This window comes from Nelusetta ayraudi, unplaced genomic scaffold (assembly GCF_046127955.1).
Source record: "Nelusetta ayraudi isolate G7.1 ecotype Tasmania unplaced genomic scaffold, CSIRO-AGI_Nayr_v1 ptg000011l, whole genome shotgun sequence".
NCBI lineage: Eukaryota > Metazoa > Chordata > Actinopteri > Tetraodontiformes > Monacanthidae > Nelusetta > Nelusetta ayraudi.
This window is the reverse complement of record NW_027466061.1, coordinates 23,726,123-23,738,873: the sequence shown is the minus strand read 5'-3', so window position 1 is coordinate 23,738,873 and position 12,751 is coordinate 23,726,123. Positions and strand designations below refer to the sequence as shown.

At 46.1% G+C, this 12,751-nt stretch overlaps 1 protein-coding gene and 1 long non-coding RNA gene across 5 annotated transcripts in view; one reads left to right on the top strand and one right to left on the bottom strand.

Moving 5' to 3' along the window:
- The window catches only part of LOC142884180 (uncharacterized), a 145,566-nt gene that overhangs the window by 17,116 nt on the left and 115,699 nt on the right, over positions 1-12,751 (bottom strand). The gene's annotated exons all lie outside the window — the stretch shown is intronic.
- LOC142884147 (prolyl 4-hydroxylase subunit alpha-2-like) overlaps positions 1-12,751 on the top strand; it is a 34,446-nt gene that overhangs the window by 15,908 nt on the left and 5,787 nt on the right. For all 4 annotated transcript variants that reach the window (XM_076019658.1, XM_076019657.1, XM_076019660.1 and 1 more), the window contains exons 4-11: positions 899-995; positions 1,081-1,232; positions 1,691-1,828; positions 6,774-7,013; positions 9,009-9,223; positions 11,396-11,572; positions 11,992-12,062; positions 12,528-12,627. In XM_076019658.1, coding sequence (XP_075875773.1) covers positions 899-995; positions 1,081-1,232; positions 1,691-1,828; positions 6,774-7,013; positions 9,009-9,223; positions 11,396-11,572; positions 11,992-12,062; positions 12,528-12,627 — 1,190 coding nt within the window. The remainder of the gene's footprint in view (positions 1-898; positions 996-1,080; positions 1,233-1,690; positions 1,829-6,773; positions 7,014-9,008; positions 9,224-11,395; positions 11,573-11,991; positions 12,063-12,527; positions 12,628-12,751) is intronic.

Below are 12,751 nucleotides of genomic sequence, written 5' to 3'. Positions count from 1 at the left end.
GACCCACCCAAGGGTTGAATCCCGACAGAGCAGTGCGTGTCTTCACCTCAGCCTTCAGGCAGACACTTTCTGCTGAGGAAACATTTTTTTTAAGGTCAGACACGCTGCTCTTTTCTCTCTTTATAAGGTGGAAGTGGCCCAAAGGCCTTTCACTGCTCCTGAGTGTCTCTTTATAAATAACCAGGACAGCTCTTGGCATCAGAGGGTGTCTTGTTTTCACTTCTTCCCCCTCTGCTTCACCAAGAAGGAGGTCGGGAAGAAGGCTAGGTTGTGATCATATTATTGTCATCGTTCCTGTAGTAGTGTGTCCTACATAAATACAAGGGTCCAACAAGGGCTGCTGCTGCTTTGACTAATTCTATACAATTAGAGTTCCAGAGTTTATTTTTAACCTTTATGTGGGTCTGCTGTAGACACACTGTGTTTCACTGCACACGCTCACGTCTGTCCCAACAGACATGCAATGCAAAAGTGGCAAAAGAATTCACATTCAGTACTTAAATAAAAGCACAGGTACTTCTCTATATATTTTTTTCTTTTTCAACTACAGCTCAACCAAACTGTAATCAATAATATTTCTGACCACTGAGACATTATGGGATGTTGACACTCTGATTAACAATCACAGTGTTGTTTTTTGCATGTTTGCAGAGTTCAAATAGCTCCACTTAAAGCAACAACAACTAGAATCAACAATCAGTCAATGACTTTGAATGACAATTTGGATCTTTTAAGCACAAAAGTAATCAGCATGTATTTCCAATGTAAGAAGTAGAAAGTACAGATATGAGTACAAATGTAGGGATTCAAAGTAAAAATCTACCTAAGTACAGTCGCAAAGTATGTGTGCTTGGTTTCTTCCCACCTCTCACTTGCTGGGATCTGTCTCCCCCTGCAGGCCACATGACAGGCCTGCTCTACACAGAGAAGGAGCTGGTCCAGTCTCTGAGGGACTATATCAGTGCCGAGGAGTCCAAGCTGGCCACTGTCAAAAGGTTTGCTCCGCCTTCTTCACGTGGCCCACTGATCAGCTGGTGAAGTAAACACCCAACACACCTGCTGCTGCTGTCTGTCCCTCAGCTGGGCCAACAAGCTGGACACCCTGACCCGAATGACCACCTTGGACCCAGAGGGCTACTTGGGCCACCCGGTCAACGCCTACAAGCTGATGAAGAGGCTCAATACGGAGTGGTCCGAGCTGGAGAGCCTGGTGCTGCAGAACCCTTCAGACGGTGAGACTCTCACACCACCAGCGACGGTCGACAAGCGCTTCTGTCTTTTTTTCACTCCCACTCAAGCTTTTTTTTTTTTTTTTTTTTTTCATCATCGTCCGCCCCGCCCCATAGCCAGCCCGCTCCGTTTCTCACTTTCATGGGTGTGTGTGTGTGTGTGTGTGTGTGTGTGTGTGTGTGCGCTCCAGGTATCTCCCCACAGGGCATTTTTTTTCCTTGCCGCTGTCGCCCCCTGCTGCTCTGGAGGATCAGCTGCTTTTCTTTCTGTGATTGAGCAAAGAGCTTCGAGGCGCCTTTAGATGTGATTTACAGATCAAAGCTGATTGATCATAAATATCAGTATGGTGAAGCCAGCTGCTCCGCCCAGCTGACAGAACCCCTCAGGAACCACCAACTCCCTTGAAGTTCTCCAGTCTGTGGCTTTCCTGACCAGGTCGCTCTGCTTGCTACTCCCTCAGGCTTCATCTCCAACATGTCCACACACCGGCAGTACTTCCCGCAGCCCGAAGACGAAACCGGTGCAGCCAAGGCCTTGATGCGGCTCCAGGACACGTACCAGCTGGACTCGGAGGCCTTCTCCAGGGGGAAGCTGCCAGGTAAGCCAGCAGCAGAACATCCTCAGCTGCAGCTCCAGCTGCGGCCACCTCCTGGATGCCCCAGGATTTGTCTCCGCTCCCTGGAGTGATGGCGTCGGCCGGGACGCCTCCTCCGTCTCTTAGACAGGGAGTGCGAATCGCACCTCCGGAAGGTAACGTTTTCGTAGAGGAGGTTTTGCTGGCTGTAGCAGGTAGGGCATGATAATCTCTATTTTGCATCGCACATGAACAAAGCTGTGGTGCTGTTCTTTAAAGAGGAGTGCCATGTCCACGAACTGATTGAGAGTGGCGTTTTTATTAGGGACGTGTTCGTTCAGGTGTCCCCGCTGTCAACACCCTCCACGCGGATCACCGTCTCCGGTGTCCCTCCGTTTATTCCCAGCAACTTGCTGGAGAACGAGCTTCGTAGATTCGGCCAGCGCGTTTAGAACTGTGAGCCTGGCTTGCAGGGATCCAAAGCTGAAGCATTTGCAGTCTGTGAGACGGCAGGTTTTCATGTTTTGGGATTCTCCAACTCAGACTCTGGAGGTGTCTTTTAGGGTAAAGCACGGTGATGGGTTCTACATGGTGTACGCTAGTTCCGAGCAGCTGAAATGTTTTATGTGTGGTGATGTAGGGCACAAACACGTCGCGTGTCCGCACAAGCGGCAGGCAGCGGCTGGTGAACTTACTGGTGATGGAGCCGCGGCGGGCGCGGCGGGCAGTGCCACGCTGGGCGCCGCTGGTGTAGCTGATATGGCGTCGGTGGCCGATGACGGTGTCGCGCGCGAGGCTGAAGCTGACACGGCAGCCAGTGCCGATGGTGTTGTTAGTAGCTTTCCTGACAGAGAGGTGCAAAGTCCGCAGGCGCAACAGGTAGAAATGGAAGCAGAAAATATGAACAGCTTTCAGGTTGTATGCAGTAAAACACACTCTCGGTCCACAGAGGAGGCGGCCTCAACCTCCTCTGGCAGAGAGCATGTCAGCAACGTTGGACAGAGTGAGCTCAATAGCCAGGCTCCATGCGGTACAGCATATGAGTGCAAATCTGATTTATCTATATGCGAGAGCAATAGAAACCTAGATGACCTCTATTCTCTAGAATAATTTTCTCGATGTAACTTTTAAAAAAACGGTTAAAGTTGGGGATTACTTCAGTGACACTATAATACGATAAATTAAGTAATTCTCTTGACATGCTAAAAAAGACTAGTGGGATTTGATCTGCTGGATGAGAAGAAGCGCTTCCACCTTAAAAACAAACAAACACATTACAACGTTGAGGAAATCTAGGGCTGGTCGACCCTCTCAAAGGGTCAAAAAGTTATCTTGATCATGCAGCACACAGTGTTTCTTTCTCTTTACTGGTATCTGTTAGTCTCATACTGCCTGTTTCTTTTCTCTCCTTTCTCTATGCAGCACTTCCAAAATGGGTTCTTTAAACATTAATGGTGGGAGGTATGCAAACAAAAGCGCATTAATTTCTGAATTTGCCTGTCAAAAAAAAATTGATGTGCTGTTCCTACAGGAAACACACACCACTTCTGCAGATGAGGTAGATTGGGGATTATGGTGGAAGGGCTCTTGCACCCTCAGCCATGGCACTAACTGCAGTGCAGGGGCAGCAATTCACCTAAACTCTTCTGCAGTGTTCTTGTCTTCCACTGAAGTGGTTAAGGGTCGTATGTTGATCATCAGAGCCGAAGTAAAGAGTTCGGTTTTCTGCTTTGTCAACATGTATGCTCCAAATTCGGGTCGGGACAGAGTGTCTTTTTTTGCCCTGCTGGAGGGGGAGCTTAGCAAACATCAGCAGGATCAGCTGATTGTTGCTAGGGATTTTAACTGTACTCTAGATTTCACTGTGGATAGGACAGGTGAGGAGCCTCACCCACAGTCATCTCAATGCCTAAACAGGATTATTACACAACATAACTTGAAAGACTCATGGAGGATGAAGAATTCACAATCTAGCCAGACCAGCAATAGCAGGGTGACGGCAGCCAGACTAGACAGGATCTACATCTCCAGTAGTGTTAGTTCCAGACTCATGCATAGCAATATCAGTCCAGTCGGCTTTACTGACCATCACTTTATCAGTATTGACTTGGTCAGTTCTCTGGGTGTACGGGTTAATTCCTACTGTTTTTTTTTAATAATAAGCTCCTGCGAGACAGCGTTTTTTGTCAAAGTTTTACATTATTTTGGCAACATTGGAACCTGGAAAAAGACAATTTTGATTACAGTGGTGGGAGGTTGGTAAAGCGCAGATCAGGGTGTTCTGTCAGCAGTACACCTCCCATTCCACCGCTGAGATCAAGGCTGCAGTGCAGGAGCTTGAGGCTGACATTATGAGGATTGAAGAGGGCCTACGAAGGGACTCTGATGCCAGTGTGGGCCCTCTGCTGCATGAGAAGAGGCTGGAGCTAAGCTCTCTTCTGCAGGAGAGAGTGAAGGGAGCCCTCGTTAGGTCTCGCTTCCTTAGGCTGAACGACATGGACGGTCCGAGCTCCGTCTTCTTCAGCCTGGAGAGATCATCGGCACAGAGGAAGCTGCTTTCCTGCCTCAGGCGTCTGGGAGGCAGAGTAACCACTGACCCTGGGGAAATTAGGAGCTATGCTGTGAATTTCTACACTGACCTCTTCAGGGCTGAGAAATGCATGGACTGTTGCAATGAACTTCTGGAAGGCCTCCCTAAGTTCAACGAGGGGGAGAAAGCAACGTTGGACCGTGAGCTGACTCTGGAGGAGTTGACAGCTGCTGTCGAGCAGTTTGCACCTGGGAGGGCGCCTGGAATAGATGGGCTCTCTATTGACTTTTTTAAGACATTTTGTGGTCTCCTTGGACGTGACTTGTATGCGGTGTTGCTGGAGTGTTCTAGATCAGGCTTTCTTCCGGTCTCATGTTAACGAGCAGTTCTTTCACTGCTTCCAAAAAAGGAGACTTGGCGCTGCTGAAGAACTGGAGGCCAGTTTCCCTCCTCTGTGCAGACTACTAAAGTATTTTATTTCAGTAATCGTGGACTTATTGCGTGACAGAACGATTTTTGACAACATTTTTCTAACCCGAGATGTGATTGATATTTTCAGATACGATGTGAATGTTAATGCTGGTATTGTTTGCCTGGATCAGTAGAAGGCCTTTGACAGGGTCGATCACTCTTATTTATTTTATTATCAGGGATGTCCTATTTCAGGCCAGCTTTACAGCCTAGCCATTGAGCCTTTGCTCTGCAGATTGAGAGACGTGGTCTCTCATTACCAGGGCTTTCTGAGCGAGACCACAGTCGTACAGTTTCTGCCTATGCAGATGACGTCAACATCTTTGTCATGAGCCAGGCAGATGTCAATTGTTTAGAAAGCATTTTGTCACTGTATGAAGGAGCCTCTTTTGCACGGGTGAACTGGGCGAAAAGCGAAGCCTTATTGTTGGGAGGGTGAAGAGGCCATACAGCACCCGGCCTTCCTGGAGGACTTCAATGGGGGAAGGAGGGACTTAAAGTGCTGGGTGTGTTTTTGGGCACCCAGGGTTTTCAGGCCAAAAACTGTGAGGGAATCAAGGAGAAAGTGTGCGCTCGGTTGTCTAAATGGAAATGGTTGCTACCCCAGCTGTCATACAGGGGAAGGGTTCTAGTTGCCAATAATTTGGTTGCTTCGGCTCTTTGGCACAAGTTCACCGTTTTGTCACTGCCAGAAAGCCTGGTTGAGGATATCCAAAGGACCCTCGTGAACTTTTTCTGGTCCAATAAACACTGGGTCCGGGCAGCAGCTCTTTATCTTCCTGTGGCTGAAGGGGGGCAGGGGCTTATTGACATTCGTTCCAAGCTTGCTGCTTTTCGACTTCAAGCCGCTAATAGACTTTTGTACAGCTCTGGTCCAGGCTGGCTTGACACGACTCGACTGTTACTTAGGAGAGCTGGACGCCTGGGCTACGACAAGCAACTTTTTCTTTTACAGCCCGAAACGGTTGAACTTTGGCGGACTGTCACCATTTTATCACTCAGTGGCTTGGCGGATATTTCGCTTTGCACGTGTCTTGGAGGGGACTCCGGGAATGTGGCTCTTCGAGGAACCACTGTTTTTTAATGACTTTATCATGACCAGGACACTGCAGTCTGCAAGCCTGCGTGCCAGCCTCAGAGAAGCTGGTTGCACTAAACTGGGCCATCTGTTGAGGATGGCGGCGGGGTCCATGGATGTCCTGAGAGAGAAGAGCAACATTAACTCCATCAGGCTCTTTCAGAAGGTGGTGGATGAGGTCTGTGCGTCACGACCATCGCACCTGAGAATATTTGCACAAAATCAGACTCTGTGTGAGCAATGGACTGAGGAGGGTGAGTACAGCTTCCCCTCTTTACAAGTCACCCCAGCAGTGCGGGATCGGCAGGAGGAAGGTCAGCTGCTTTCTTTTGCAACTCCTCTTCTCGACAAGTTTGAGACTGTGGGGAGGAAGGCGGCTCCTTAGAGGGTCTGGATGAGTCAAAGTGGACTGAGTTTTTTGGCCCAGACTTTTCCCCGAAAGGCAGCTGGCGGTCCCTGTACCAGCTGCCCATTGAGAAACAAGCAGCAGACCTCCAGTGGAGGATTGGACACGGTGCAATAGCTACGACCCGATACAGAGCGCACCTGGATCCCAACATTAGGGAGGGGTGCTTGTTTTGCAGTCAATCTGAGACACTGCAACATTTATTTGTTCAGTGTCCTCGGTTGTTGTTTTTGTTTGGGGTGTTAGGTCGGTGGTTTCAGGGGCTCGGGGAGGGTTTTTCTGTTCCTTTGTTGATTTTTGGCCCTAAATACAGTATTAAGAAGAAGTTTAAACACATGCATATGAACTTTCCTGCTGCTTCGTTATATTTGTTACTTTGTTCAGAAATAAACAAAGCAAAAGAAACTAAATGAAAACACAGTACTGCCTCTCTGTCTCTCTTTCTGTCTCTCCCTCCCTCTGTCACTCTCTTTCCACACCGCAGGTGTGCACGCCAGCCCCCTCCTCAGCGTGGACGACTGCTTCGACATGGGCAAGACGGCCTACAACGAGGCCGACTACTACCACGCCGTGCTGTGGATGCAGCAGGCACTGAAGCAGCTGGACTCAGGTGAGGATGCCACCGTCTCCAAGGCCGACATCCTGGACTACCTCAGCTACTCCGTTTACCAGATGGGGGACCTGCCTCGCGCCGTGGAGCTCACACGCCGCCTGGTAGCCATTGGTGAGTAAAGCAAAAAAGCCATAAAAAAAGTTCAGAGCTGTGGATGTTACCATGGATGTATCAGAACTGGATACCAGACTGGCAATATGGCTACGCACTGAATTTCTCCAGTGGCCACTTGAGGTACTGTAGCAAAAAAAATACCATTGGGCCCAAAAAACATTGTTGCCCATACAAACAAATAAACATGTAGATGCTGTGAAACTACTTTGGAGTAAATGAGACAGATTTAAAAAGTTTCAACACGACCATGACGTCATTGTCATGATTTATGACTTGACGCCCAATCACGAACATTTCAAAAAATGCCAAATATCGGTCGATCCGATATAGCCAATATGATCGGTGTAAAGCCTATAAATGAACAGAAAGTGCATATCGAGAAAACACACAGACAAACAAATTACCTTGTTGGGCTGCCTGTCATGAACAGAGGATGAATTTGTTAAATTTCAGTGTGCTTCCGAGGAACAAACATGCCAAGTATAACTTTGCTAAAAACAAAAGACACTCGTTGCCGTCGGCAAGGCTGCCACGTAGTCTTAGTGGAGTGCACCATCCAAAAATGTTCCCCCTTGCAACAAACAACAAACTTCGGTTCCTTCTTGTATTTTAACAATTATTATTAATACAATTATTTATTTAGGGCGACACGGTGGCGCAGTGGTCAGCGCTGCCGCCTCACAGCAAGAAGGTTGAGGGTTCGATGCCGGGGCCTGGGACCTTTCTGTGTGGATTTTGCATGTTCTCCCTGTGTCTGCGTGGGTTCTCTCTGGGTTCTCTGGCTTCCTCCCACACTCCAAAAACATGCATGTGAGGTCAATTGAACATTCTAAATTGTCCGTAGGTGTGCATGTGAGTGTGAATGGTTGTTTGTGTCTATGTGGCCCTGCGATGAACTGGCCACTTGTCCAGGGTGTCACCCTGCCTTCGCCCTAAGACAGCTGGGAGAGGCTCCAGCAGACCCCCGTGACCCTGAATAGGAATAAGAGGGTATAGAAGATGGATGAATGAATGAATTATTTATTTATTTATTACACTGAAGGAAATTATGAAACTAATTTATGTAATTAAAAGTATGCTTAATACAGAACATTTTTAAAACGACATTTACACTTACGGCGTCCTTGTTAACCTATGGCGTCGTTCACGGCAAATTTGAAGCGACACGCACCTCTGCGGCCGGCTGCCGCCGTGCAGCAATCATTTCGGCGTCTGGTCTATTTTTTTTTATAGACATATATATATATCTATATATATATAGATATATAGATATATATATAGATATATATATATATATAGAGAGAGAGATGGTTACACTTTCGACAGCTGGACAAGCACAGCTATGCATGAGATGCATAGCTGTGCAAAAGCTTTGTGAGACAATCACTGCAGTGTTTGTATGTTTTCATGAGGGACACAACAGCATTACCTTTTGTCTGTATGTTTTGTGTCCATGGATCTGGGTCTAGGTCTTTTAATAAAAAACTGCATGTTGTTATATTACTATTTCTTTAATTGTCTAAATTTTTGCACAGATTTTGGCTTTTAAAGGCTGTAGTCTTAAACTTTTAATCAGCTGACGATCAGCCTGTTTGAGTTAAATTGTTGTTTTCAACAAATTGCCAGCAATTTTTTTTCTCTTGTTCCCATTTCTTCTTTTTGCATTTTGAAGCTCTACTTAGAAACTTCTTTAGATCCAGCAGTGCAAAATGCAAATTCTTGCAATTTCTTAATTGAATTTTTTTTTTTTTTTTTTTTAAAGGTGACAACTTTTGGAAAATTTATCAATCAATATATTGTTTCATTAATGGCAATTAAAAAAATATTTTTACTTCAATTCATTTCAGAACCTGAACTTTCTTACTTCTCCTTGACTAAAGGAGTTGAATCAGTACATTTATTTTTGCCAGAGTGTGTTTTTTCACAAAAGAATCCGTGCTTTTACTCAAGCACTCAGTGTAAATTCTTTTGCTACCCGTGCTGCACCAACAGACTCCGGCCACGAGAGAGCAGGAGGGAACCTCCGTTACTATGAAAAGCTACTGCACAAACAGCTGAGTGAGGCCAATCGGCAGCAGCAGCAGCAGCAGGAGGAGCAGGAGGCCTCTGAAGAACACATCCAGCTGGGAACCTACAGCAGACCCAAAGACCACCTGCCCGAGAGGGAGACCTACGAGGCCCTCTGCAGGGGGCAGGGGCTGAAAATGGTGAGACACCAAGGCCCTGTTCCCATGTAGTCCCTTCAAGTGGTTTTTGTGATCCAATCACCAAAAACCATATGAAGTGACCATGTGGGAACAACCCGAATGCGGATTGTGATCCGATCACTCAAACTACCTCAGGGAGGTGGTTTCGACACTTCGCATTGCATTCCTCACGGACGTATGAACGAAATGTGGTATTTGTCCACATTAACGACCGCCTACTCCGCTCACCTCTCCCGTCTAAGCGGAAGCACGTACTTGGTCGGTACCTGTGGTGGGGAAAAATTATTTTTGAGTCATGTGGTTTGTGCCAACTGGACTTGTAGAGACATTTCAGCAGGCCTTTAGTATATGCAGCCTCTCTAACACCAATGTTAGGTCAGGTTGACCAAAACAGATTGGCGAAGGCGTCAAGTAGCTCAGATAGGGGTTTGTATCTTTCTCTAGCGACACAGAGTCTGGAGCAAATCCAGATATGGTTGGGGAGGTGTTCAGCAAATTACATAGCGCGATCCCCTCACCCTCCCTGGCCCTCTGACACGATTCTGGTTTGTCATGTGACCCCTTGCAAAAATAATTGTCCACCCCTTTTCTAGATCGTTTGGGTGCTGCAGCAATCAGAGCAAAGACAAAACTTGCATCGTTTTCTCCTTGTTAGTCGGTGCTCGAGAAGCATAAGCCAGCTTTGTCCACGACGTCTGATAATGTGGACGTGCTCAAGGAGAAAAGAAAACGAGTGACTCATACATGTTGAGCAGCTTGATTTGCCCGAAATAGTCTGTATTGTGTTGATATAGTCCGCAGACAGATAGTTCATTCTTATTCTTTTCCCGGTAAACTAGCCTCGGTTTTGTGCTTTACTGCCCCCAGTGGTTAAAAACAACAAGCAATGATCTTTTCAAACGGAAATTATGCATGCATTATTATTTTGCATTTGCATATGTAGTGAGGGAGGGTGTGATCCGATCACAAGTGGTTTGCCTTAGACGCATGTTAATGCCAGGTGGGAACACATGTGGTCGGAGCTGTCCACATGTGATAGGATCAGAAAAACCACTTGAAGTGACTACGTGGGAACAGGGCCCAAGCGTTCTAGATCCGCTGTCCGTAACCACCAGCACCACCAGGGGTGGTCTCCCGCTCTGCTACAAGGCCCTCTGTTGTCTCCACGCTGTCAGCACAGCATCAGTTTCATCAGCAGGAGGCTGTCAAAGCACAGGTTCCTCTTCCTCCTGCTGGAGGTCACAGTGAAGGTCACACTCACTGCTCGGTGTACAGGACGGTAGTGTGGGAAGTGCACTTTTTTTTATATAGTAATAATGATAACAAACGGTTCCGCTTGACGGTTTGTTTGTTTATTTTTAATAACTCAGAGTTGTGAGGTTTGATCCGTTTTGTGTTTCTTCATTCTCATTATTTTTGCAGTGTTGGGAGGATTACTTTGCAAAAGTAATTGGTGGAAATTCAAATTCTAAAAACAGTGTAACTATTTCAACTACTTCATCAAAGTAATGTAACTAATTGCATTTGATTACATTTTGATGACTTTTCTAAATTTCTCAACTCAAATGTTCTCAACTGTATAGACCTGACAGCGTTGAGTATCCAGGAGGTCCTCAAAACACACCTCTTTTTACTGTGAGTTAATTCTGAGATACAACATAAGGTCAGCAAGACAAACTGATCTACTGTCTCGTTTTTGCACAAACATGCCTGCTAAACTAACCATTTAACATTGAATTTATCACTCAATAAAACCCCATTGAAAATGCAACGTCATCATTTTTGCACATTTTTCAAATGTATCTGTGTATCTCTTTTTCCCAGTAACAATCTTGAAATAAAACAAGGACACTGTAGCTTAGTGTCGAGACAAGGCCAGATAAACATCTAACATGAACCGTAAACACTTCAGGTCAGTGACAACAAGACAAATAAAAAGTCAGATGTCAGATGTAATTAAAATTGTAATCCTTAGTAATTCCACAAGTAACTGTAATATATATATATTTTTTTTTTTCCAGGAATGTAACTGATTACAATGATCTTTATTTTGTAATTAAATGACATGAGGACGTTACATCATTACCTCCCCAACACTGATTTATTGATTTGTGTGTGTGTGTGTGTGTGTGTGTGTGTGTGTGTGTGTGTGTGTGTGTGTGTTCCCTACAGAACGAAGCGAGGCGCAGCCGTCTGTTCTGCCGCTACCAGGACGGGAAGCGGAACCCGCGGCTGCTGCTGAGGCCCTTCAGGGAGGAGGATGAATGGGACAGCCCGCACATTGTGCGCTACCTGGACGTGCTGTCAGAGACCGAGGTGGAAAAGATCAAGGAGCTGGCCAAACCTCGGGTGGGTGAGAGCAGCAGCAGCGGCGGCGCCACTGCCTGGCTGCAAGGTGCAGCACACGTGCTGCACCTTGCCTCCCTGTCCCTCCCTCCCTCACCGTCCCTCCCTGTTCTGCCCCAGTTCATGGTCGCTTATTGTAATTGTGCAAGATTTACTTTTATTAAACTATCATTATTATTGTTATTATTATGACAATTATCATATTCAATATGTTGGTTTCTCATAAAAAGATTGAAGCCAAAGACTTCAATCTTTTTCCTATTAGCTTATCTGATCTGGCGCTGTGAGTCACTCTGCTGGGATGAGACAGAAATTACCCTGAATCTGCAGCAAGATGAATTTATGTATTTCATTTTATTTGAGTTCTGTGGCGGATAAACACACCAGATAACCGCCTGTCACGTGATCTTTGTCCTGCTCAGCTGGCCAGAGCCACTGTCCGTGACCCCAAGACCGGCGTGCTGACCACGGCCAACTACAGAGTGTCCAAGAGGTAAAAACAACGACCAGAACACCCTGCACCCAGCAGCACTCTGGCCTGGTCTGTCATTACTACGACTTCTGCTACTACTACTACCACTGTCATTATTATTATTTTACTGCTGTTGTTACTGAAGATTTCTAAGGATGTTGATAATATTGTCTAATGGTGTAGTGTAGTGTATTGCATTACATTGTTTGCAACTAATTATATATATATATTTATTGATGTTAAATTGTATTACATAATATTGTATAATATTGCATAATACTTAATAACACCCTTATCTGTACCTGCCACTTTTTTGATCTTTTTAACTTGTGTTTTCTAAAAACGTAAATTCACTTTTGTTACATTTTCTTTATTCCTTGTTGCCCAATCATGTCGGCTTCTGCCAAACCATTTCACTGCCATGTAACATGACATGTAACAAATAAAATCTTTCAATCTTTCAAACTCTCTGACTGTTGTTTCCAGCGCCTGGTTGGAGGGGGAGGACGACGCCGTGGTGGCCAGAGTCAACCAGAGGATCCAGGACATCACAGGCCTGACGGTGGACACAGCCGAGCTCCTGCAGGTCCCACTGACATAGCAGCAGAAGCAGAAGCAGGAACTGCTGCTGCTTTTCATGACTGTGGATTCTGTAACACCTTGTTGCTGCCTGTTTTCTTATGAGTAACTGGAGTTGTTGTGTCACTACC